This window comes from Adelges cooleyi, unplaced genomic scaffold (genome assembly GCF_023614345.1).
Source record: "Adelges cooleyi isolate 19-005CV unplaced genomic scaffold, UGA_ACOO_1.1 ACOO_flye_CR_arks_rails_tigmint_CR_PRNA_21, whole genome shotgun sequence".
Lineage (NCBI taxonomy): Eukaryota > Metazoa > Arthropoda > Insecta > Hemiptera > Adelgidae > Adelges > Adelges cooleyi.
Window position 1 is genome coordinate 9,246,093 of NW_026095871.1, and position 26,421 is coordinate 9,272,513.

General features: G+C 33.3%; 2 protein-coding genes across 2 annotated transcripts; one reads left to right on the plus strand and one right to left on the minus strand.

The window, feature by feature from the left end:
* Nucleotides 1-39: 39 nt before the first annotated feature.
* LOC126834958 (uncharacterized) lies at nucleotides 40-26,121 on the minus strand (the record flags this gene model as incomplete). The annotated part of the gene is made up of 4 exons (XM_050567210.1): nucleotides 25,943-26,121; nucleotides 13,499-13,680; nucleotides 9,174-9,294; nucleotides 40-141 (listed from the first exon to the last, which is right to left on the minus strand). Coding segments are annotated over exons 2-4 (405 nt in total), but the record flags the coding sequence as incomplete, so codon positions are not given.
* Nucleotides 10,256-12,515, plus strand: LOC126834833 (uncharacterized). Its single transcript, XM_050567025.1, has 2 exons — nucleotides 10,256-11,615; nucleotides 12,290-12,515. The coding sequence occupies exons 1-2, from the start codon at nucleotides 10,280-10,282 to the stop codon at nucleotides 12,340-12,342; spliced, it is 1,389 nt and encodes a 462-aa protein (XP_050422982.1). The 5' UTR covers nucleotides 10,256-10,279; the 3' UTR covers nucleotides 12,343-12,515.
* Nucleotides 26,122-26,421: the final 300 nt, after the last annotated feature.

Below are 26,421 nucleotides of genomic sequence, written 5' to 3' on the forward strand. Positions count from 1 at the left end.
CGAAGCAGACGACCGGCCGCCGCGGACCCGGTCCTCCCCGCCGGACGCGCACGCCGTGGACCCGGAGGCGGTCGGTCGAGGCGGCGGCAGGGGCGGCGGTGGCCGCGGTGACGTTGCCGCCGTTGAGGTTTGCCTTTGTTGCTGAACCGAAAACAAACAAACACACACACACACGTGAAAGGGATTACCTCTAGCAATGGCGTAACACGGCCGTACTTGGACATATTATTATAAATGACACTAAAGTGAAGACTTCAATGGGGGAACACCGCGGTTGGCTTGGCGAGATTAACTCTGTCCACGCGTCGCTTACATGCGCGTGTACTTATTACAGTGTTCACTTCTGCTGCAGTATGATCAGCATTGATTCTTCATTATACGACTTACTCGATACATTGTTGAGAAATTCTTAAATACCAATATTGTATTTGTGGTATTACGGACAAAAATGTTACCCTGATATTGATCGAAAATATTCAAGTAATACAATAATAGCAAACATAACACATGTTAACATGTATGCCCGGTCTGCGGTCAGCAGAAAAATAAAATATTTTTATAATATTATCAGAACGATTGTTAACTTCGTACAAATATTATACAACAACTTTTTGGTCAGAAATGTTAATATTACTAAAAATATTATTTCCAAAAAGTTGTTGAAATACTATACAAATATTAATCTTAAAACAATATTTTGTGAATTATACCTTTAAACATCTAACCAGCACAAGGCTTCCGAAACGTTGGTAAAGCCAATTTTTAAATAAAGGTAACCGTAAAACATGTAAATATTTTTAAAAAATAACTCAATAACAAAAAAATCGTCACTTCCTAGCAGAAAATTATTATCCTATTATTTCAAAAATGCTGTCAAAAAGTTTATATGTATTTTTAAAATCATGTTACGGCAGGAGCTTCAATGTTTCAAAAATATTATTTATACATTTTTGTTTAAATATTATCAAACTTTTTGACATTATTTTGAAATTATTGATATTTTTTTCTTGTCTAATTGTATCTTTTTGGTTCTCATCACCTAATATATAAGGCACAAATAAACGTTTACAATGACTGAAATAAAAAATAGTAATTGCCCATAAACAACCAAAGGGGTCTGTGTAGATTTTAGGGGGCATGTCCACCTGCAACGTCTGTACTTGTGTTAATTTGAACCCGGTCATACGGAACAACTGCAGCTTATAGTTTCTCTGTGTTAGATACTTGGGAAAAAACCAGCGTAGGTGTAAAAAATGTTAATTACCGGTTTCGTACAAAAATATTTATGTATAAACAAAAAACTAATTTTTGTTTATAGATAGGTACCTATGCCGGAAGTCACTAATTGTGTCCGCGCCAAGTGCGTTCTCACGCAAACATGCATAATATACACCTACATAGCAGATGACCATTATAAGTCCATGATACATAGAAATGTTGAAGTATTATCTAGCATTTCTTGTGAACATACAATTGTATTCAATGTCAAACGTAGATTATTTCTAATATTCAAAGCTGGGTATCAACACTTGGTTAACTAATTTTTTCCATTTAAAATTATGACAAAAATGATAATAAACAGGATAAATCAATTTTTTTTTTCAAATTAACAAGGGATATTTTATAGTTATATTGTGTACTAAAATATACTTAATAAAATAACAAATTAAAATACATTTATTACTACGGTTATAGGGGCATTTATTATACTTTTAAACGCACATAGAATATGCTTTAGTGGGTATTTTTTTTTTTTTTTTTACTACCAACTATCTAAAGACTCGTTTTTTAACTAACCGACAAGCACTTAAGGTTATTGCTAAATCATTTTCAAGTGCCTATATAATCTACATAATCGTTTAATCTTATAGGCTGTACCGGTGTAGTCTCACTTAAACTGCACGGTACAACTTTGTCGTCCCAATAAAGCTGACGAGTGACGAGGGTGCTGCTTTCTCCCTTTAATTTGATTTAATGTATTCCGCTAATGTTAAAAAGGTTTTAGAAATCAATCAATCTACCCTTGTGTATGCGTAAAGAAAACAAGTACACGTTATTATCATAGATTTCTTTAACCTGTCATTTCAAACCGATTCATTTTAGTATTTTTACAATAACTAATGTTAGTATACATGATATACTTAATCAAAGGTATGGCATATAGTTTCAAAGCAATTTACAAAATTCGACACATTTATTTTGTTGGTATTAGTTGTACAGAAATTTATACTTCAAAATCAACGTTGGCTTGACGACAACGTTACAGTACGTTTCAGCGGTGACTTTTCGCATGCGGTCCGATAGGGAAATTTCACGGTCGAGAGGTGTCAAAATGTAAAAAAAAAAACGAAAAACCCACAACCCCAAAGTATACAGAGTACGATCCTTTTCGTCCCCATAGCTTGTCCCTTGACACACGCACAGTTCACACTTGTCTAATCGAATCAACATTTCGAGCGGCACCTCCTGGGTCGGTGCTCTGAAAGCGTTGTGCAAACACCGCATGACGATCACCGTTTGCCCAACTATAACAACAATAACAACAACAATGTCAACAAAAGGCTTTTTAGGTCGAGTGTGTTTAATGCGCGTCTTCGGTCTCTCTCTCTCTCTCTATTCTTACAGGCTACAGTGCTGCCCGTACCCTCCGACTTTACCCAAACAGTGAGCTTATCATATCGGATGGACCACTCGAAGTAAAAACCAAGATTATACGAGTTGTTACACCGAGGCAAGAATTTTGCAAAAAAATAAAAAGTCGGTGTTGTTTTACGTTAAGTCCAGTGCGACGGGAAACGAACTATGTTGAACGTTTAACGCTTGTTTGTTCTGCTTTGCTACGGTCTGTCCAAAGACTACCAAACGAAATTGTCTTTAAAAACTACCACTTTGCCGTTAATATATCGACAGTAATATAAGCTATAAAAAAAAGACCAAACTAAATGTATTTTTTTCAATATACTAATAACGCTGGCACTGAATCCAGATCGGTTTCATCTTTGTTTGAATTTATTGGAACACCTACAAGACGTGTGTTGATACTAAAAGCAATATTGTTATTATACTTCAGCGCCGGCCCGTAAATGGTAAATCTATATAAAATATTGTATGTATAATAGTATGTTACACTCGTCGAGAAAGCCACTATTGGGAGCGAGGTACACGGCATTGTTTTTTTTTCCTTGCCGTATTTAAATTATTGATGTTTAGATAAAACGCGTACACGCGTAAGTGAAAACAAGTTGTAGTCGTCGGACGTTGTTGCGGTCGATCATTACAATAATTTAAAAAATGACAAGACCGACACTGAGACAATTTAACGACTCCCGCGCCGATAACGATCTGAGGTAATAATGTATGTATACGACCATCGACAACAGAACGGACAACTACACTTGTGTGCAGGGCAAGACTCGAGGCGATATAGGTAAAGTACTAGCGTCGATCGTACCTATAAAATACTAGCTACCATTCGTATGTTTTTTCCCATGCAGTGTATATTCAACAATAACATACTACAGTTAAACTGATCCACGAGTTTTATTGATTTTAAGAGAAATTCACTAGCCATATTACTGATTGTAGGTACTTATCGACCAATGTCAAATAGGTTTTTGCAAATGTCTCAAAACACTGTTAGTTTTACCGCAGGGTAGTTCAACCGCCAAGTCGATCAAACCACTATGTAGTAAGTGTGGCTAGTAGCCACACTTTGACCACAATTATAGGCTTAGATACATTATTATTATAAGTCTGTTAAAATAAAAGGCATACGATAGTCGATTCATTTCACTGTAACTTTTTCAACATTTAAATTTATTGTCAGTTACTGAAAAATAAATTCGACGAGTGCATACAGTGCGCTTATTAGTAAATATTTGTCTTACCAATATTGCAAACGACTCGTAATAAACGCATCCACTTTGCGGTACTTATCTTACCGCAAACTACCTAAATGTCCAAATCGATGCAATTTATTCATATTTTATTGTAAATAAAAATTTAAAAAATCCTATTTCGTGGACATCCGGTTAATCTATAATAACATGTGGACAACTAATTTGTTCAACTGGTGACATTTATTGTTTGTTGCGTCCTATAAACAATAAATTAATTTTCACATATGTATTTAATAGACATTTATCCAATGTAGTCAAGCCATGTTATATAACATAAACTATATAAATGTTGGATCTAATTAAGTTATATAATATAATTTAAGGAATAATTACTTATTACTATAACGTATAACATTGCGACCAATAGTTGGTAATAAAATGGCCCGTAGTTTTATGAGTTTGTATAATTTATGTAATTTTTATAACTAGTATATTTACCTATAAGAAAATAGTATCAAATATTCCCCTATTGTGTTTATAAATCAATTTTTTTAATGTTTCCTAATTTTTTTTTAACTAACAAAATAAATAATTAAATATATTAATACATCTTATTACATATTATATATATTTAATACATCAGAAATAAGGTAACATATACAATACCAAACGTGATACGTCATGCACTGGTGATACAAATATTATTTGTTGAACTATAGAACTAAATAATAGTATCGTTGTCTTGTGTACATTGAGTACACATTAGTATGATATAAGTAAATTACACAACGTTACCAATGTGAACAACGAAATACAAGCAATCGACTTCGCTAGTCGTATAAAATATTTATACACTTTCATGAACAGCTATAAATGTTCAAAAAAGGTTGGTTTTCTTTCAATCGCATGAAACAGATCCGCAAAAAATTAAAATGCTGACATAATTTCGATAAAATTAACCGACGTTTGTTTACCAAATTTTTAACAATATATATCTGCATAATGTTATAATGGTTTTAACGTGATTAATGCGGGCGCGCACTTACCGCACTCTCGGAATACCGTCGGGTCATGTATTTTAATTCTGTGCGGTAAACGACCTGGCCGTGTGGACAACCCCGCGGTAAAGCCACACAGCGTCATAAGACTTAATCAAAACCGGCAAAAATCTATTCGACTCCGGTCGTAAAGTGCAATTAATGATTTATGCCCCGTCAGTTTTTTCAGAATTAATGACGGCGGACATACGTCGAAAACGGCGTCGGGGGTTGATTGAAGTCAACACCCTGTAATAAAACTGGAAAATTGTATACATAAAAAAGGGGTCTAAACCGCGCAGCTCGGAAGAAAATTATATTGTACGTGGAAGAATTTAAAAAAAAAAAGCGACCCCAGTAGTCGAAAACGCGCCTGGGAAAGAGGGTTGTTTTATTCATTGTATGGGCGTCGAAGAAACTTTGATTAAAAGCGGACTACCGTGGAGTTACATGTTTTTTTGATCACCGCAGCAGCCGACGCTATTACGGACAATTGTAAGTGGGAAAACATTGATGTTTCCTTATATAGCATGTATCCAATTTCAAGTTGTATTCAGCCATCGAGAATAAGGGTACTAAACCCTACGGTCGCACATAATCAACTATTCATCACGGTTAATGCCATAATATAATGTTATGACGACGGCCCAACGAAACGTACCTATACCTACGGTTGTCACTGTGATTAGCCACCGTTGAAATAATCATTATGCCAAAACAGAATAGGTTTGTTTTTATCTAGTTGCCCGTGCTAAAACTATAGGTTAAGCGCCAATGGAAAGTTTGATTTTAAACAGTCAAATTTAGTAGAATGTAAACGCGACATAATTGTTATTATGCTAGAGTTTGTTTTATTCGTCGGTTCAGCGAACAGTCTAACCGCGTGTAATTTAATTAAACCCGATCAACTAAAAAGGGTGTAAATGACCGTGGCGTCGAATCGGAAATTACACTAAAAACAAGTTATTTATCATAATTTATTATTTTAGTAATTTGTTACAACGGGAACAGTGAACAATGAATGAATAGTCTATTTATAGAATTGTATTTGTTTTAATTATACGTATACACAAAAAAAAAACTTTACGGATAATAATTTATATTTTATAACAATACATACGCGGATATCGTGGGAGCTTGTGTACGCCTAAATCTCTCTAATATTTAAAATAGTGCCCGACGGGGTTACAAAAAAAAAAAAAAAAATTATAAAAAATATTGATACAAATATGTTTTACCGACATTTCACCGGTCGATTAATTCTCGATGACCATCTGTTATTGCACTTATCTTATTGCCTTCAAGGCACTTAAATATACTCTGTTCGATAGACGGCGAAAATTGCACGTTCTGATAGAGAGCAAAATATATACACTATATGTATGTTATTGTACATATCGCGAGACTTACGACGACTGCATGTTAAATCTCCGAACAGCTCAAGAGACTCAGTTTCAGCAGGCAACGGTTTACGGGACTGTGTTTTATGTCGGGTAGTAAAATTTCACCAATCCCGTCTGCGCGCAGTGTCAGTTACATTGTCAGCGTTATTTTGTTTTTATGTATATATCTCATTTTAACAACGCCCAATAAAAATATCACATCGCAAACGCCGCGCACAACTGACAAGTCAATATTATTATAATAAATACTATTGTAGATATTATTATATTAATATAATAAACGTGTAGAAATTATCATCACCGTACAAGAGTATTCGATTTTCACGTGCCACGCATTCGGTTTTCCACAACCGTGTTATATTTATATAACTTATACTTGACAAATATACCACGCCATGACGTTTTTCAAACAAACGGCCGTCTCGTGTTTGACTTGACGACTCGACGTGTGTGTACTTAATATTGTATACGGTATAGTCGCCGAGGGCTTATGTTCGGCTAAAGGTTTATGTGTACTCTAATTGGATCGGAGAACCTACAGGAAGAGGGCGGCAGCATCATATTTATAGCCCGTGGTGATATGGGCGGAGAGCGCGGCCGTGCACCAGCAGTCTGTATAATAATATAAATCTGGCGATAATTTATTTAACTGCCGCGGCTCTGCAGGGCGGGGGTGGTGCCGAGTGTATAGGGATCGCACCGGCACTGTATTGGATCGGTTTTATTGTCGCCAAAGTCTTCGCCCTCTCTGTAATCATATATAGTTGTATTATTATTATACCGTTTACATACAAGAGCGACGGCACCGACGGGACTGAGTCATCCACCACCTTATCCTGTATTATCCTAAAACCATTTGGCCGTCAACGGGAACACGCACACGCGCCAGTTGCGGTAAACAAACTTCGGATACAAAGTGAGAGTGGAAAACGGCCGACTTGGCCGTGAAAAAAAAGAACAAATGACGACCAACCGTTTTATACCTATTGACCGTGTACACACACACATGCGGAAATTACTCTTTGTCCTGGTCGTGCCTTTGCGTCCCTGTTTCACGCGGACGTCGTAAACTTTTACGAGTGTTTCCGAGGACTTTTAATAATCAGCAATGCACACGACCAATGGGTTATTGCACCGTACCCGCACGCAACGTACCGGAATGGATAAGTTCCATTCTGTGTAATTATTTTGGTTGTACAACAGTCAAAGCCTCGGCCGTGGCTTTACGGTCTCAAAGCGTTTCGTAGTCCAGCTTGAACAATTCTCATTTTTTCTGTAATAATCTTGTTTCTATTCAGCTCAAATGACATTGGCGCAACTAGAGAAGATGCTGGGGAAGTTCAAATCGTTCAGGTTCTAAAAAAAATATCAGCGGCTATCAGGACACAGCACCCAAGTAAGGATTACAATTTTTGCTGAAATTCTAAGCGAGTTTCCAGAGTTTTTAAAAGGTCTGAACTTCCTTAGCACCTCTAGGTGTGTGTAGAAACTCTACAAAATGTGCCAACGTTTGATGTCGTTGTTTGTTTTCAAATACTAAACCAATACTGTGACAGAACGAGCTAACCAAAGATTTGGTAGCTGTTATTGAGTGAGCATTGACATTATGGTCACCGTCTATATTGTTGTTTAGGATTATCAAAATTTCTTTTTCCTCGGGAAATTTAATTATGCGATCCTCTTGCTATTTAGTCGGATCTCAGCTTAGCCTTGCTTAAATTGAAGCCGTTATTTCCAAAAGTATTTGAATCGATATTCGATACATAATCGCGCCCTAGTGTAATATGTTCTTGCTGGATAAATTTATAAACACCGCGTTTTATACCCCATAAGAGTCTGATGGTAAAATAAACATATAGGATCTGACACGCAATCCAGTATAGCTATATATTATGTATTATATTGGAACCCAACTTATTGTAGATAACGCGGGAAGATTTCTTGAAAAAATAAGAAAGTTTTGTTAGAGCTCTAATACCGAGAAAAGGCCGAAATTCTGATCATCAATCTTAGAAATTGAGACCCCCGCGCACCCTTGCGAATACACACGGAGTTTGCTATACTTGCGGTCACAAGTGTTACTCCCTTAGTAGATTTCCTTTCCACCCAACCGCATGTATTATACTCGTTTCCAGAAAGTTTCAACGCTGTCTCTCCAATACCTATATGATTGTATGAACGATAAAGACTCCTCGTTAAGCGCACGGAGATATCCCTAAAAAAAAAAAAACACTTTTGGAAACTCAGTAAAGCTGGATCCTAGCGTTATTGTCAACATTACTATACATATACACACGTGTACTCAAAGTGCTTGCCTACCTACCCTCTTTGAGAACGATTACAACTGAAAGATAATACGATGCTCCATTAGTTTTACACGACTTCTCTACTGTCGCGGTTCGAGCGACAACGTTGATAGCACACGGCAATTAACGGATAATGTTTCCTGAAATAAATCGCTACACTCTGCACAAACTTCTATGCACGGTTGAACCTCATTAATTAAAAGTTTTGCAAAATTTGGCGTCAAACTATTTATACGGCGTTGCGAGAGACAGGCCGTATCATTATTTCATAACAGCAAACATAAATCCGTCAGTGTGTGATATAAGTTTTGAAAAATATAAGTAACATTAAACAAACGTGGGTATAAAATCGATTAATTCTTAAAAATTAATTAATTAAAAAAATTATGTTTAATCCGTTTGATAGAGAAATCTTCGTCGCAAAGTTTTGATAGTATTATGTTATTTTTCGGCCAAATTTGTTTTTTGACAATAGGCCACACGTGATTTTATCACATATATTGTATACAGTACAATCTACGGTGCCAGCAAATTTCCATTAACTGATCATTTTAGTGTTGGTCTGAAATATGTACATAAAATAATTACCAGAGAAGTATATATTGTGTCGCCTTTGTTTTGACTTGCATCAGTTTTGTACAGTTTCAAATGAGTCGCTAGTGAAGATCTATACGATTTTTCGTACTTGGCAATTTCTAACTTTGAAACACTGAAAATACAATAAAAACACAATATAAATCATATGTTGCTTAAGTACTTACGTAATAGTGCAGGGTAATCAACTTACCGTGAACCACTCATTACCTTACTGGGTTTAATAAGAAATTTAATGTTTTCTTTACATGATGTTTTTATACAATGTGATCTCAATTTCTCACATTTTTTTGTGTTTTTACCTCCCTCCCAACTTAGATCACATTGTATAAAAACATTATGTAAAGAGAACATTAAATTTCTTATTAAACCGAGTGGGATATTGAGTGGTTCACGATAAGTTGATCACCCTATATATATGGGTGTATAACAATGATGTAATTCATTGTTTACAAATTGCTTTTTATCCTTAAAACGACTATTTTATTATGCTTCGTTTGTTTACCTATTGGCGACCTACTAAAACATGTACTACTTAATTTTCGTAAACAGAGTATGATGGCAACTGTAACTGTAAAATAATCAATTGCTTAACATGAACGCTAATTTACTATGAAAAACATAAATGTTAATTAATAATAACTTAAAATGTATATTCATTTTTAAAAGACTCGACAAAATTTATCTGAGACAGTTAAAGGTGAAACGAAGTCTAAGACAAGTTTGTGAGCTGTCCCAAAGTACCGCAACGTTAATATATTTATTATAGATACTATACAACGTTGAAAAATAACAATTAATAATAAAGGTCTAACGTTTCATCGGCTATTCAAATTTATTGAGCGTAGTATGTTGCGGTCGGTAAATATTAAAGTAATAAAATACAATTATAGTTATAGACGGTTTTGGTAATCTAGTTTAGTGTGCAAAAACTCAATAACACATGACATAGTTAAGAAGATCTTTGGTTTGAACAAGTGTATTAATACAAAACGATTGTTGCATTCGATTAAGTAAATACAATATTATTTGTCGTTCGATGCAATCAACAACATAATATCGACCTTTTTATTTAATAGTACTCTACGTCGTACAACACGATGGGTACAAAATTAATTTTTTCCATTTTGTTTATGTTATTTGCTAAAAATATGCCACGCGATATTGCAACACGCGGAGACCTGATCATTCAGAAGCAGTTGCCTCGTGAGCCGATCGTTAAGTCCGAAAAACAAGGACACCAAGAAGACTCGTGGAAGGATGTCATCAAAAACATTTACTCGGAAGTAGTCCAACGATTGGCCGCACACCGTATGTATTGTAATTTCCACTTGGTCAAAATGTACGGTGGCGAATGTTCGGAATCGATCGAGCAGCCCGGTTTCGAAGCGACCATCAAGCTAATGGAGATCTCCGACACCAGAGTCGGTTATCTGCTGCGGTTGTTCTACAACTACTCGCTGGACGTCAAAGAGATATTTGTCGACTACTGGCTGTTCGCCGATCTCGGGTATCTCTGGCAGTTGTACGCTGGCAGCAGTGTACAAAACGTGGGCAAGGTGTCCGAACTTTTCTCCAAAGCTTTGGGCAACAAATTTCTCCCGGAGAGAGTACCGCACATGTCCGTCGACGAGGTCCGAGGCGTTATACAGCAAACGAGAGACGACCTAAACGACATTTTGGACCGCCTGCAAATGTATATGGGCGAAACCAGGTGGTTTACCATGGACAATTTTTCGCTGAGACCGTTGATGCAATCGGACCTACTGATGGATTTGCGCGATACGATATTTCCCGATTTGGACGTTCCTCTAGATCGGTGCTACGACGAGATTGTCAGAAAACCGTTTGACGTCGACGCTCTTTGGCAATACCGGTCGTTCGCCTTGCGCAGGCTAGACGCAATCGTGACCGAAGAGTTTGCATACTTGGTAGCTGCTTACGGCCAGCTGTTGTTGTACGAAGAACGTTTGTACCAAGCCAACGAGGAAACCACCAGAGACGCTCTGATTTATTCCACCGACACGATCGTGTCGTATGTATACATCATGGAGAGGCTTTTCGTTGGACAAATCCAGGTTTTGTGGTCCACAGCAAAGTGGCAAGCGTATCAGTACAGTTGTCAAAGCGAATTCGATTATGACCCTAATGAATTAACGGACAGCCCGGCCGTCACCATTGCCAAGAAGTGTAAGCAGTTGGGTTTTCGTTTGTCGGATACCGAAGTCAGCGTGTATGAATGGTGGTTCACCGACGCGGAGAAACGCATAATAGGCACTTTAGACCCCAAAGCCAACAACAACATAGATAAATACATGAACGTATTATTCTTTATCCTGAAAAGCACTAGTCGAGTTTCATATAAGTTGGTGGCAATATGCGATGCTCTTAAGTTCCCTTATAACGTCACATCGTTTACTATAAAGGATAAAGGTTGTAAGTAAAACATTTTTTATTTCAATAATATTTACACAATCTATGCTAAAAGGCATAATACGCAAATAGTTACATTAATATATGTACAGAAAAAATAAAACGGTGATATAATATGAGGAGGTAGGCCATCCAGGGATGTTAATCGTTAGATCAATAGATCTCGACGCCAAAGTCTTCGAAGTTGGCGAGTGGGATTTCCGGGGAGTGAATTGAATGCAAGTTGTGATGTTAAAGGGTTTGAGTGAGTCTGTAATTTGAAATACATGTGTAGTGTTTTGTGGCTAATTAGGTTATTGATTCTATGTTAAAGTCGTTTTGAAGTGTGTAATTAGATAAATACCACGAGGCGGAAAAAATAATACGTGGAGTGATATATTGGAAGGCTTGTAAGGTACGAAGTTGGGATGGTTTTGCACAAATTTGGATTGTAAGTAAAAAGTTGTATTTTAATTTTTGTAATAAATTTTGTCCATTTAATAATTACAAAGTCTATTTAATAAATACAAGGAATAATCCATGTTGGCTATCACTAAACATCAGTTACAACTTTTTTTCACATTCATAATTTAAGAAAATAACTGCCAGAGAAAAAAAACAAAACAAAGACAAAAAATCCTATTTTTGACGGTTTAATTATGGATAATAATAAAAAAAAATTGTTTTCTGTTTTATAGTTCAACATCGGTATACTAAAATAACCCTGACCGAAGATTTCAAACAAAATTAGTAACACTAATATTTAACAGTAAGTATTCAAATGCTGTTTTAGTCTGGGAAAAAACAATTTAAAAAAGTTATATTTTTACTAGTAATAATAAAACTATAAAATAAAAACATATCTTGTAACTTTTTTTTTTTCTGACCAATACTAGCAAAGTATTCACTACACTGAAATGTTTTGATTTTTTTTACTTGTAATAAAATTTAAGTGTATCACATAATATTAAAAATTATTGTTTTTTCATAAAAAAATTAATTCATCATGATCGTGAATATTACAAGCCTCGAAGGCATTCGCTTTCTGAACAGGGCCGTCTTTTAGAAAAAAGAATTTACTGAAATTAATTAATTTTGATTAAATTCTTATAAAACAATAAAGAAGCATACAAAAATAATGAGTAAACTTATACGTATTTATTTCATTAATGGACTCAAGTGGGTCGAGTGAACTTGGATGACTTCAGTGATAAGATTTAATATTATACTGGTTATATTTTCGGCTCGGTGCGGTTTTTTTATACAGTATGGTTAAGTAGGTATTATTCAGTTATTTAGTTCGTGTTAGTATTCTGTGTTGCCTAATTAAGCAAATTGTAAAACTATTAACAACTCTGACATTATTAAAATAAAAAGTTATCTAAGTAAAACTGACATAATACTTTGAGTTATTTAAGTAATCTTACATAGGACGCTATCTAGTAGCGGCGATGACATTGTTTTTCATTCCAAAATGTCCACCGGAGAGCGCCATAGTAGTAAGTTTTTAAATGATACTGCCAAGTACTAAAAACATCTCTTTTACGTTAACGTTTCTGATTTCCTATATTGTTACTGTTGAATTTTAATTTAGAATTGCTTTCGTACTGACTGGAAAGTCAACTTGTGAATAAGTAGGTCTTAAGCCAAATACCTAAAAAGTGAAATTTGGTAATGATAGTATGCTATAGAAGAAAGCGGAATGGTTTGCTAGGTAGAGTAAAACATTTAAAATTGTTGGGGAAAGTTGCGCTAATGAATAAACGGGTTGAAAATGATTCAAGTATTATATTAAATTATATTACCACACTTTATATACATAAAGTGTGGTTGAATTAGATGACACAATGATTATTCTATAATTGATATGATTTAGATTAAAATTAAACGTGCAAATTACAACTTACTCTTCTTTTTGCGGTTTAGGCATTGGTGTAGGAATTCGCGGAGGTAAAACTGGAATAGGTGTAGCCCTTCTTATAGATTTTGCCAGAGTTGACTGTTTACCCCGACCGCCCATAATTGAAGCCATGTCTCCGTGACCAAGTGGCCTCCTATTATAACTTGTCACTTCCACTGTAGTAGTCATCTGTACAAATTAAAAAACAAAAAATAATTACAATGGTTCACATTTGCCAGTCACTTTGGACTGTACGTTTATAGGTTGTATACAATAATAAAATAATTTTAAGAATGAATCTGACTATGAATTCAATCGATTAGGACCTCAAGCAAGGTACGAGTTATCTTAGTAACGATTTATACTGCAATCACATCGTTCATATTATATTTTATTTGTATCTACTAAAGTGTTTGTTTGGCCCTTTCACAACATCAAAACTATTGCAGGAAGTGAATGAGTGGAGCAGTACAAAAGATAGCCATTTGAGCGAACACAAAATAGCGGGGTTCGTGTAAACGACACCGCGATAATAAAACTTCATGTCAATGACAGACAACGATTGTTGAAATAACAATTATTGAAAAGAAGAAGACTTATGTTCACCCCCTAATAGTTAGGATGATTTTGACTTACTAATCAATCACGTTTCATTCTGTTTATCTATATAATAATATTTGCAATCATACATTTTTCTGGCTTTAAAAAATTATCATTGTAATATAGTACTAATAATAAGATCTTGTTTTTCAGTCGTTTGATGCATTTCAACTAACAAAAATTCATCAAAAATAGTTTTTTAAATAAATTTTAAAAATTATAAAATATTATTCACATATATATTATCATACATTTATAGAGAAAGCTTTTACTTGAGTTATTTTTTGTAAAAAAAAATTATTATTATTTTAGTTAAAAAAGTTTAAAACAAAATAAATTTTTATCTAGAATAATTAAGTCTATGTTTGAGTTGAAAATATAATTTTGAATGTTAAAACGTGTTACCATTTAAACAAACATTTTTTTTTTTTCAAAAACAGCGTAACTGGTAACTTATGTTTTTTGAGGTCATAAAATACAACATACATATAAAATAGTATACATAATAATATGCATATTAAGCAATAAAAATGTTTTCGATATTTGAAAAAAAAATGATACTACACAACGTCCTCTAATTTTTAGCATAAATTAATAATACTAATAAAATATGTACTTACAACTTAAACGAATAAGATACTACAAAAAAAAAAATGTTTGATTAACAATTCTATAAATTAAAAAATATAGACTTAATATTTCTGTTGAAAAAATTATTTAACAACATTTAATAACAACGTCTCTTTCCTAAAACGCCATTAACATGAGAAAAATACATTCAAAACGGTTATCGACTGATTTTCATTATTCTTTACCCATGACATCTGATTAAGTTAACACCATTTACTTATCTAAGTGATAATAGTTTCTATATTATTGACTACCTGTAAGCCGTTTTGATTAGAAAAGTTTGGAAAATATAGGTATTTAGGTATTAGATATTTATCTAGGTATTCAAAAACGGTATAAATTAATTTGTATGAATAATATGATAAGATAATTGAGTACTCTCAATGTGTCTGTCATGTATGCCACATTATTCACATATTTCTTATATATTGCTGTACTTGAAATTTATTTTTATTTTACCCGTTAAAGGGTTAATAAGTAAATAAAATAATATGTAGGTAAGTAGGTTGTTTTTATTTACTTTAAAAGTAGGTACCATTCAATACGACCCTACCTATAGGGTAATATTTTAATAAATAATAAAGATTCTATTTGAAAATTCCTTTTGCTAACATGATAATACTACTAGGCAGAGAAAAAAATATTGTAAATTGTTATTGCAAAATAAAATAAATTGTTATTAAGTATATATTTCATACGTTATTATTTTATTGGTACTAAAATAGTAGTGATGCTTTTGATCACCCCCGTGGTCCGCCATACAGCATATTATTATACATTGTTATCGTCAATGTTTTTGAACAGATAAAACATATACTCTGCAAATATTTGCATATTTCCGATTCTTTGTTCGCGTCATCCCGTGGATTATAAATACATATACAATATGTACCTACTCAAATGTATTACTGTTAACGATGGCTGCACAACCGTGATATTTATCTAGAAAGGGTGACACACACACACACCAATACATTTAGCGATCATATTATGTAAACGTGCACCCCAAACAACGCGGGGGGAGGGTTTTTTTTTTGTAGTTTTTCCCTCGTTGGTCGCATGCTGTTGACCCTATACACCGCCTTTGACGGCATGTAATTTATCGCATTGTGTTGATTAAAAATGATCGCAGATGTATACACAACGTCAGGGCGATGCTGTTTACAATAGTGACCCAAAACCTAATAAACTTAACTCATTCCCCACTGCTGAAGGTATTGGAAGGTCCGACGTTGCTCGGTGCACTTGCACGTGCTGTCGTGAGAAAAAAAACTCGGTTTGCGGGTTGCTTTGAAAAACTATAATAATAATCATAATAATATGGTACATAACAAAAGTGTAATGTGCGTTAAAGTGATACTAAAAACGTACAACGAATGAATTTCACAATGATCGTGTTTTGTTTGATTGTATTAAATCGTCTATAAGCACAAAAATTCAAATTTATATTCTTAAAAAAAAGTTGCTCGCAATGGTATTTTTTCCATTACAATATTAATCATTATTTTTGGTCGGTCACACGCATCATATATTATATGAACTCATATCTTAATGGGTTTTCTATAAGAAAAAACGATAAGATTGCTACAAACGAATTCGTTTGATTTTTTTTTGTTTAACAGATTTCTGTTAAATATAAAATATGTGGTTGATTGTTTATTTGTACTTTGTTAGCTTTGCGTTGCGCAGATATTTAAATAATACAGCATACAATTGTTTATTTAATCACAACGTTATAATCATACTACTTACATTTTTAGTAGAAAGAACTTCACTACATTTTTTAAATATTCTTGTCTTAAAAAAAAAATAGATCTGTGATTCCATAGTTAATAGTTCTCTTTGTTGAGAAACTCAAAAAATGTGTTTGATAGCATTTTTCAACAGCACGACAGGTTTGTAAAGATAAAGTTTCAATTTAAACTGATGATATTTGGTGAAGAGATTAAATTATTAGCTAATATTTGTATTATTTGGACAACAAAAAAATATTTCATCAACTTTTCTATTGTAAAAATTATGTTGAAACTTATTTGAATTATTTTCAAACGAAATAATTATTCGTTATTATTCAACAAAAAAAGCATTAAACATTTTTTTTTAAAATATTATTTGTATACAATTGTATTCGCTTAGTGTTCAGCTCTTCTTATTTATGTTAGATTTTTGCAACTGGTAATGATTTTAAAAAATAATTTCGTTTGATGAATACCTTATCGGTTTTTTTTATCTTTCTTGCGACGGGTAAAATATGTAAGTATGTAATAATATGGGGCTGCTGTACATAGAAAGAGCAGTTAGCTTTGAATACTCCAATAACATTTACGTTTGGCAACATTTCAGAGCACACATACATGAACGGTGCGAGCGAAACAGGGCTAATTGTGGAACGAAAAACGTCTGGAGTCATTTATACGCCTGTACATCATAATAATAATATGCTCGATAGTGTTTTTTTTTTACTTTCTCGACCGCCTAGTCCTATTTGTATTTTTATATTTTAGACTTAAAGCGGAAGGTGAAGGGAAAAATAGAACCCTTTCATCTGCGTGAAACAGTTTTGTCATAATTCATAAACGCGTACCCGGCAACGACAAAGTCACGATAAATCCTTGTGGAAAATGTAATTATGACAATCCGTGCAGTCCTATTAGTCAACATGTGTAAGTACGCCAGGTCAATATTTTTGGGTACGTTCGAGTTCGTTAGCAAAGTAGGTAGCGAGTAATTTTCCTCTCATAAATCACACTAATATAGTATCATATTATAATTTTTCGGTCGAATCGTGTTCTCGGTGGGTAGAAAAATCATTTTCTTACAAATCAGTTATAGAACATCAGAGAACATCAAATTTCTAATGCATAACCCGACCGATGCAGTATGCAAAGAAACAAAACCGATTATAACAGTAATTTTGTTAGTCGGAAGCAAACAACTATTACAGTAGTACATTTATCATGCAGTTCTAATAAAATATTATGCTATTTTTACAACGAATGTCCAGTACGTTTCAAATGTGTTTTTAAGAATTAACTTTAACGGAAAGCGTTGTGTACTAACCGTATATTCGACTGAAATAAAAACCATCGTTTACTTAAAGTATAATAACAGCAATTAATTTGCACGCAAATCGCCAAATCTCATTACCGTCTAATATTAACTCCTCGTGTTCCTAAACTTGCAAAATCTAAAATGTGTACAACAACAAACGTTTCGAAAAAATCCACCATAGAAAAAATAATTGTTCTAAATTAACATTTAAGCCCATAAAAGGGGAAGTTAACCTAAAGTATTACACAATCATTCTAATTAATGTACTTATTACTTACAATAAAGTAAAATAATAGGAAACTTAAATACTTAAACACAATTGTTTTAAAATGTAAATGTGGTAATGAATGAATCCATTAAAAAAAAAATATCGTTGATGCCTAAGTAGAGCACTAAAAAAGTAATGCATTGAAGTAATTAAATTGTGATCCATAGTCGGTAAAACAACTAAAGTTCTTTTGCTAAAAAAAATAAAATATAAAATTCGATTATACTAGTTGAGACATTTATTTAATATATATTCAAGACAATTTGATTAGTTTTATGAACTATTACGTAATACGTACTAATATAATACGAATTTATGTAGTTTATTCATAAATAAATTAACAAAAAAACAATAATTTGTTTGATTATTATGTTATAAATATAATACATAATAGACCACTTTGTTGACCTAATATATTTTACAAATTATTATGTAAACACTAGGTACTTTCTGAGTTTAATTTTCAGGTCTTAAACCCGAAAACTACCCTCAAACAACAAAATAAAGAAAAAACATTCGCCCATCCGAGGGGAGACTGCCTGTGGTATATTTTTGACGTTTTGGTTATATTATAACTAAAGTGCTATTTGCTAAAACTAAGGAATATCCCAAACAAGTTAGGACTTAATTCGACTACTTTTGGAGAATATTATGGCGTGCCGCGTTTCGTAGTTGAAAAAATATATACATTTTTAGGATATTTTTCTTTATTTTGAAGGAAAGGAGTGTACTTTTTCAGTCCGTGTGTCAAACATTTTTTACATTGTAAAACCGATTGGTTTTAAATAGGTTAGGTTAATGTAACATCTTCTGGATCAATGTCATGAAAATAAAAAAATTAAAACGTTTAGCATACCTAGCATGAAAATTGTGTCAAAATATTATAAATGAAATATTTTTTATTTACCTATATTTATATAGGCGTTGCAAGAAATAAATTCACGCGGCAAATGGTTATTCTGAAACAACAATTTTGTTAGTAAAAACTGCTTTTGGTCAGTGTAAAAATTATGATAGTAAAAACGTCCCCGGCGAAGCCTATAAAACAATCTTTCCCCTGCATAATTTGTAGTAATATAGAACGTGCCACACATGAAACATAACACGTGTTTACAAGACGGGAAAAAAATGAAACCCTGTACATGCCACAACACAAGGTGACTGTGTGTGTAATGTGTGCAACGTGTATCATTTTTAGTGCTATGAAAAAAGACAAAAATGATAATACTTTTCCGAATGTCGTGTAATGCTATCAGTATAATATTAGAGCGCAGTAAGTTTATATTATAGACACGGTTTTCTTTTAAATAGTTTGGGTTTCCATTACTCTTGAAGACCCCAATAGGAAACATATATCTTTCAACCACTTCTCAGGCCCGTAACGAGGCCGGGTAACGAAGCGTCGGGCCGTTCACGACAGCTGATATAATAATAATATTATCATAATAAGGACCGCGCAGTATTTACCTAATAAAAAAAAAATGAACTCTTCAATTAATATCATAATATCCACTTCAAACGTTTAGACGAGTCCGCCGAACGACAGTTTTATGTTTCATATTCTCTGATTTGTGCGCTGAAGAGCCATCTAAGCACCAGGCCACGGAAGAATGATGTTAAACAAATAAAGTATAATTGAAGCTTACAACCGTAGAAAATACAGAGAGAGCATAATAAAATATGCCATTAGGGAAACATTATGTCATGCAAAATAGTGTCGGAGCAACCCGCACAAGTTAATGACAAGTCGACTTTGAGCCAAATGTACTGAAGAGAGATTCGTTGCTTGATAAAGAGGTCATTTTTGGGAGAAAAGCGTGCAGACGAAATACTATTATGTAAATTGAATGTGTCTCAGCAAAGTAGCGCTCAATGATAGATTTCCATTCCTTGAATGTGTTGTGGATGAATTGCACACGATGAGAATGAATATTTTTCAAATTAGTTAACTAGTTAGTGTCAGGTTACTATAGCAATTCAGCCGGGATCACATTTTCAATATTTATTAAATTACACTAATAAATGAAAATACATATTTTCTTATAAGCTTCCTAAATAAATGTAGACACTAAAATATTATATACTAATCGTATAACATTAACAGCTATTTTTTAACAAATATAATCATTAATTTTCTATTTTAATTTAAAAAATGTTGATCATAAGATATTAATGCATTTTAAAATAATATAAAACAAAAATTAGTTTGGTTATTTCTATGGGAAAAAAAACTGTGTTCACATGTTTTTTATTAGTTAAAAATCACCCAATCTAACATTGACAAGCATGCATTTAGGAGGGTTCAAGTTTTGGCCCCCCTCGTCTGGTTTTTATTTGTATTTAAAGCCTTAAAACCGTAATCATTTTTAGAAAAACTTAAATTTGGACTTAATGGACTACAAATTTCTACATTTGCCATACTATGTTTATAATAAGTACCGATAATCGAATAGGCAGTACAATGACTGCAGTAAGTACTATTAACGGTGCCAATCTCCAGGTTTCCCCCTTCTTCGAGATGTTTCTGGGGGGAGAGGATTTCTGAAATCATGGCACTCTCGGGTAGGTCCTAAAGGGGTTTTTTCCCGGTATGGCAACAATGGCCAAGGAAAATCCAAAGCCGTGCAATTTCCCTCGGTCGAACCACACAATGCATGCGTATAGTGCATATCCAGGAGCACGCGCTATCCATTGTTGTTTAACGCTGAGTTTCCCGCTGATTCCAATTATTTATAACACAACTTGTCACGACCGACACCGAGTAGGTATATTTTATTACAAGTGCCCGGCGACGACCGCGGGGTTGGTGTATAAAAACAAACAGCTGTTCTCCCTTAACCCCTCACGACATTTAGATTTAGCCGGCGCAGCTCCTCTCGGGGATTGGCCTCCAAAAGTGCACGCAATCACGGCTATTATTACACACATATTGCACTGTTTTATAGTCATCTCTCGCGAGCTTGAATGCTTGAAAACGCCTATTATAATATGTATAGTCGGCCTAACACCAGCCGCAGTTATTCGCATCGTCTCACGGTGCATTACCACAAGGGCGTACAATATAATGCAGACTAGTAATGGCGAAGCATTAATTGACGCTAAAAAAAAAGTCGCAAGCGGTGTTAATATTTCCAATTTTCCTTAATAATAATGGTCAATATAAATGTACAGTAAATGATAATCGGATCTAGACTACTCGTTTTTAAATGTTTTTACCATAATTTAAGTATACATAGTTATTGCACATATTATACGCCCCTTCTTCATCAAATATGCGATGATAAAAACAAATATGTCAGCATAACGGGCAGCTAATCAAAATCAAGTATATAAGTACACGGTAAAATATATAGTAATAGTTAAGTATATAGTAAAATTGATATCCCTAACTTATAACTTTATAACCATACTGCGTACAAATTCCATTATTCACAATAAAATTAACCTTAAATAAAATATGTTTAAAGATTTTCAAAATAGGCTAGATACCTACATAGCATGGAATGTAACTAACATAATAATTACCATATTAAATGTGATCTATGGAGGTGCCGATCGGGTAAATTGGTCTTGTACAAAAAAGTTAACGTGTATACAGACATATGTATACAAAATATATATTGTTATAAGACTACCAACCGTTTAAGATAACATCCATAAATTATTAAAAATCAAGAATTTATCTAAATTTTACATAATATAAGCGATAAACGATGACCGAGGCGAATAAATGTAACACTCAAAAATGATAAATGTTTGGTTTTACACTGAAACTGTTGATTTGCTCAAAAAAAGTTTTCCTCCTAAGAGATGTTTTTGTACAAAATATCTAATTTACTGCGTCATAAAAGTTGGGAAAAAAATAATAATTATCAATATAAAATGCTCTTTGCTATCAATGTATGTATATGATTATGATTATGATGAAATTTTAGTTAATCCTATCAAGTTTTATCTCTTAGGTAAATATTATGCTTCACATCTGAAAAAATAGGTAGGTAAGCTTCTTGTAAAGTATACTTTTCTAATTTTTACTCATGTCTATAGAATATTTCAAACGAAAACTGGTTTTAAAGTATTTAAAAAAGGGTTTCTGTTGTATTTATTACAATATTAAGACTTTTATTATTATAATAGTTACCGACGAGGAAAAATGTAAAATATTGTTATCACTATGACCATTAACATAAGCATTTTATTCGTATCAAAAAACATAATCATTATTTGTTCTATTGTTAATTTAGATATGTATTACAAAATTTATTTTTAGGACATTAATCAATATATATTAATCTTTCAAGTCTATTAGTGTTTGAACACTTCATATTCCATAAACCAGCGTTAATGCAACCGTTGTTCTGTCATAATATTATACCATTTTATTCATTAGATTTACATGGCGGCCAATACACTTTAACTCAATCTTATTATAAAAATTCCATCGCAAGAATATCCAAATTAGGTTTAATACGTAATTATTATATTTTCAATATTTAAATATTATTCGATCAGTCATTATTTTGTTATTCACTTTTTAGAAGTAACAAAAATAACTTCTTCGACCAATTGTAGTCTTAAACAGCTCTCATATTGTTATTAGAAATTGATGACATTGGTTTTTTTTTTTAATATTTGTCTGTACTAAAACGAAAAAAATATTATGGTATGTTTTTATTAAACTTATCAGCTAATACTCTGTTTAGACAACATTTTATTATGTAATTTGTAAAAACAAAACGTAAGTAAACAAGATCGTTATCATAGTTATCATTATAGTTATTTATTGCTTGTATATTAGCGGTTGTTTTAATGAATACTAATAATCCAGTCAACTATTATCAATACACAACGTCTGAATAATTTTTTTTTTTCCAAACAAGATAAGTTTTTTTTGCGCTCGGCTAACATCTCAAGTTGGATATATCACATAGTTTATACAGTGTACGCCAGTTAATAATATTATACCGATCGCCTAGCAAACCCAGTCATTTCTATATAAATACTACGGTGGTTTTTTTTTTTTGACATCGGATGCCGACAATAATTTGTTTACATACATATGCACAGGCCTAGATTTAAAACCGAATTTTGTATACCGCGTGTGCAGGTTACCAGATTTCATTGCGTAAACACCCACTTCCTTGTTATACCAAAATAATAACATCAATAATGTGTGAGCTATTTATATGTGTAAATGTACCGGTCTGCCCCATAAATCGTACCTACCAAACGCATCGTCGAATATGCATTTCAAATAACCGTTTGGACCGAATGGTACTAAGTTATTAACTGTAGAGGTGTTAAAAAACGGAACGGGGTCGATAGCAAAAAAACCCTCGATGAATAGCTTTTCTCAAAGTTCTATCGAGCCAAGAGTGTTTTTTTCCTACTTGGAATTCTACAAAATATGCCAACGTTTCAGTAACCGCGTCGGCTTGATCTCGATACTAATGGATATATTATTATGCCCTTTGACACGACCGACGACAAAATGAGTGGCAAACTCTATGAGAAAACCTCTTAATCACAACTTCAAACGATACAAATTTAATAAAAAAAATCTCTCAAATATGCGGTTAAGGCGTTAAGCAGAATTCCAATCAGGGGTCAGATGAATTCAAATTTTTCATATTTTTTATGTATTCATCGAGTAATGCTATTTTTTTTAAATTGAATGGGTCCTAATTACAAGTAGTTTACATTTTAAATGTAGCCAAAAAGTTCTATTTTTCTATTTTACACTTCAAATCTACAGTTTCCGACGTACAACACAAAATGAAGTTAAGACAAAAATACAATGTAGTAAAATACTAGTGTATCTATAATGCATCTAAGCTCTCCCATTAGCAAATCCACAGTAAAATATAAATTTTATTTTTAATTGTCTAAGACATTTTTTTGTTTTATCAAGTTTTTTCGATAGCGTTTGTATTTTGGTTGTTGGAAAATATTTTCTAAAACATGTTTCGATAATTGTGTATGAATTAAATTAAAGTTTCACCTAGTAGTTGTATTTTAGTAAAGGTAACTTTTTTTAGAAAACAAAAAAGTAGTGTTGATTTTTATAGATTAATTTCATTATCTTCCTTTAATGGGCAATATTGCTAGTAAATGTCATTTTTAGGTCATAGTATATTCAATGATTAAATTAATTTTTTCAGGTTTTTTTTATTAATCAACAATCGAGAAATCTACCATCAAAATCCAGTGTCTACTGATAAAACTACTTAATGTTATTACAATGTTTCAAAATGCATGTATGGAACTGGCACGGGTGGCACTGAGCTCTATTATGACATCTACTTTGAGAGGTTTTAATTAAATAGATAATAATATTTTGAACGTTTCGTTAATACAAAAATTCATAAGTTCTAGTATACGTATTAAATTAGGTTTGTTTGTAACTCGAGTAACGTTTGGGAACTTACATATTATATGCATTTTCTAGTTTTAATTCTCTGTCCACGACCACGGTTTATTTTTGATGAAAATCGGATGGCATTGGTCGGACAGCGTTTGAGGGTTATTTTTTTGGACCATTTTCTAATGACCGGAGTAGACAAACCCTGACAGACGACAGAGGGTGCGCGTGACACGAGGGTCTGGAAACCGTTTATGCTCGGGCTTTGTTTTAACGACTATGTAGTTCGTGTTATAACGCAGGGTTCGGGTTTTTATGCACCAACATAAGATAATATCCATATGACAAGAGAGCACTCGAACCGAAAACGCGCACAAAACTCTTTGCCATCAACGCTGAAGCCCTTCGGCCAAAGATACTATCGAAATCAGTCCATAAAAAAATACCCTATTGTTTTTTAGCAGCGTGCTCTAAATTCGTATGTTTGACGTAAATAGATTCAGTAGGGTATAAAGAGAAGGATAAGAAACTGTCCCACTCAACTCCATACTATAATTTGATTTGATCTTAAACTTTTATGTTCAGTCTCTGCAGGAACCGCTCCAGTTTAATCGTGTCTAGGCGGCTTTAGTTGGGATTAGGGTATTTGGAACCATTTGTATCCGAGTCTGTTAACACTTAGTGGATATAGACAGGATTATAAAATTATCCTGATCACACTTAGTACACACAGTATCCTACATAATATAGTACTTGTTGGTGCAAGCCAAACGTGTTTTTTACTGATAACCACTTCGCAATGTTCCACTTAGAAAGGCACTTGCGTCGTGTTGCTCAGAGAATATAATTTTGTTTTTAATTTATTTGATCAGATAAAGGACGAATACCTACAATAAAAAATAACTGTAATTTTACAAAAATAATTATTAACATTTTCAGAAGAAATACTTGAGAATTAAAAAAAGAACTATAAGATATGATAAAGATTGGAGAATTAGGGAAGCCCTAATTGAGATACTAAAAATCTTTAAATTCAAAATTAGTGCTTTTCGAAGTACCTACATTTATTTTTTAGTGAAAGATTCGTTGAAATAAAAATAAATGTTACACTAATTTTAAATTTTGAGGTTTTTAAAATCCAAAATCTGCACCCATAGTGTTCAGAGTAGAACGAGATTAGTACACTTATGTTTTACTATATTTTTAAGCGAGCATGAACTTTCGAGACACCGCAGAATTGTTAATCTTTCCGTGCCCATTTTAGGAGAAATGCAATATATTATTTAACAATTTTATTTCGTTAGAAAAAATAAATTTGAATTAGGTGATGCCCTATAGTTATTCAAGAAATCTAAAGCTATCTACCAGATGTTATAAATTTAATTTTTTTTTAGACATACACATACTCTTTTACTTCTTTTTTAGATTTTCCTGATAATTTAATCTATTTACAAATTTTTGTATTATAAAATAAAAATAAAATTGGAATTGAAGTAAATGTGTGATTTTTTTGACGCTGCAAGTCGTTCACACACACTTACTTTTTTTTTTAACCTCGATGAAGTCTGAAGAAAACAAATCTAGAAACTATTTACATAAAACAAAAACAAAACCACAATACTCAGGACTTGGACGTTTTACACACGAGCGAACGGCGTTCACAACGCGACACCCTCGACGAAGGGACGACTGACGGGAGACGCACATTTCGCGGTCCGGCACGAGCACGAGCCAACTGAACAGCAGCAACGTGGTGAAGTCTGAAGAGGCGATCCGTTTTCAAAATAATATTGCCGTCGACCGCTGGTACAGGGTGGCCACAAACGTCATACTAATAATAATAATAATAGTAATAACGACGTCCGACCTCCACGACACCGTCAAACGACCACTAATAATAATCATAATAATTATTATTATTTTATTACAGCACACAGGCAAGAGTGTTGTACGTCATATAGTTTGTGAGTGCCCGGCCGGTACACACATTTTTAACGCGCGTTATCGCTTTTTAAATAAT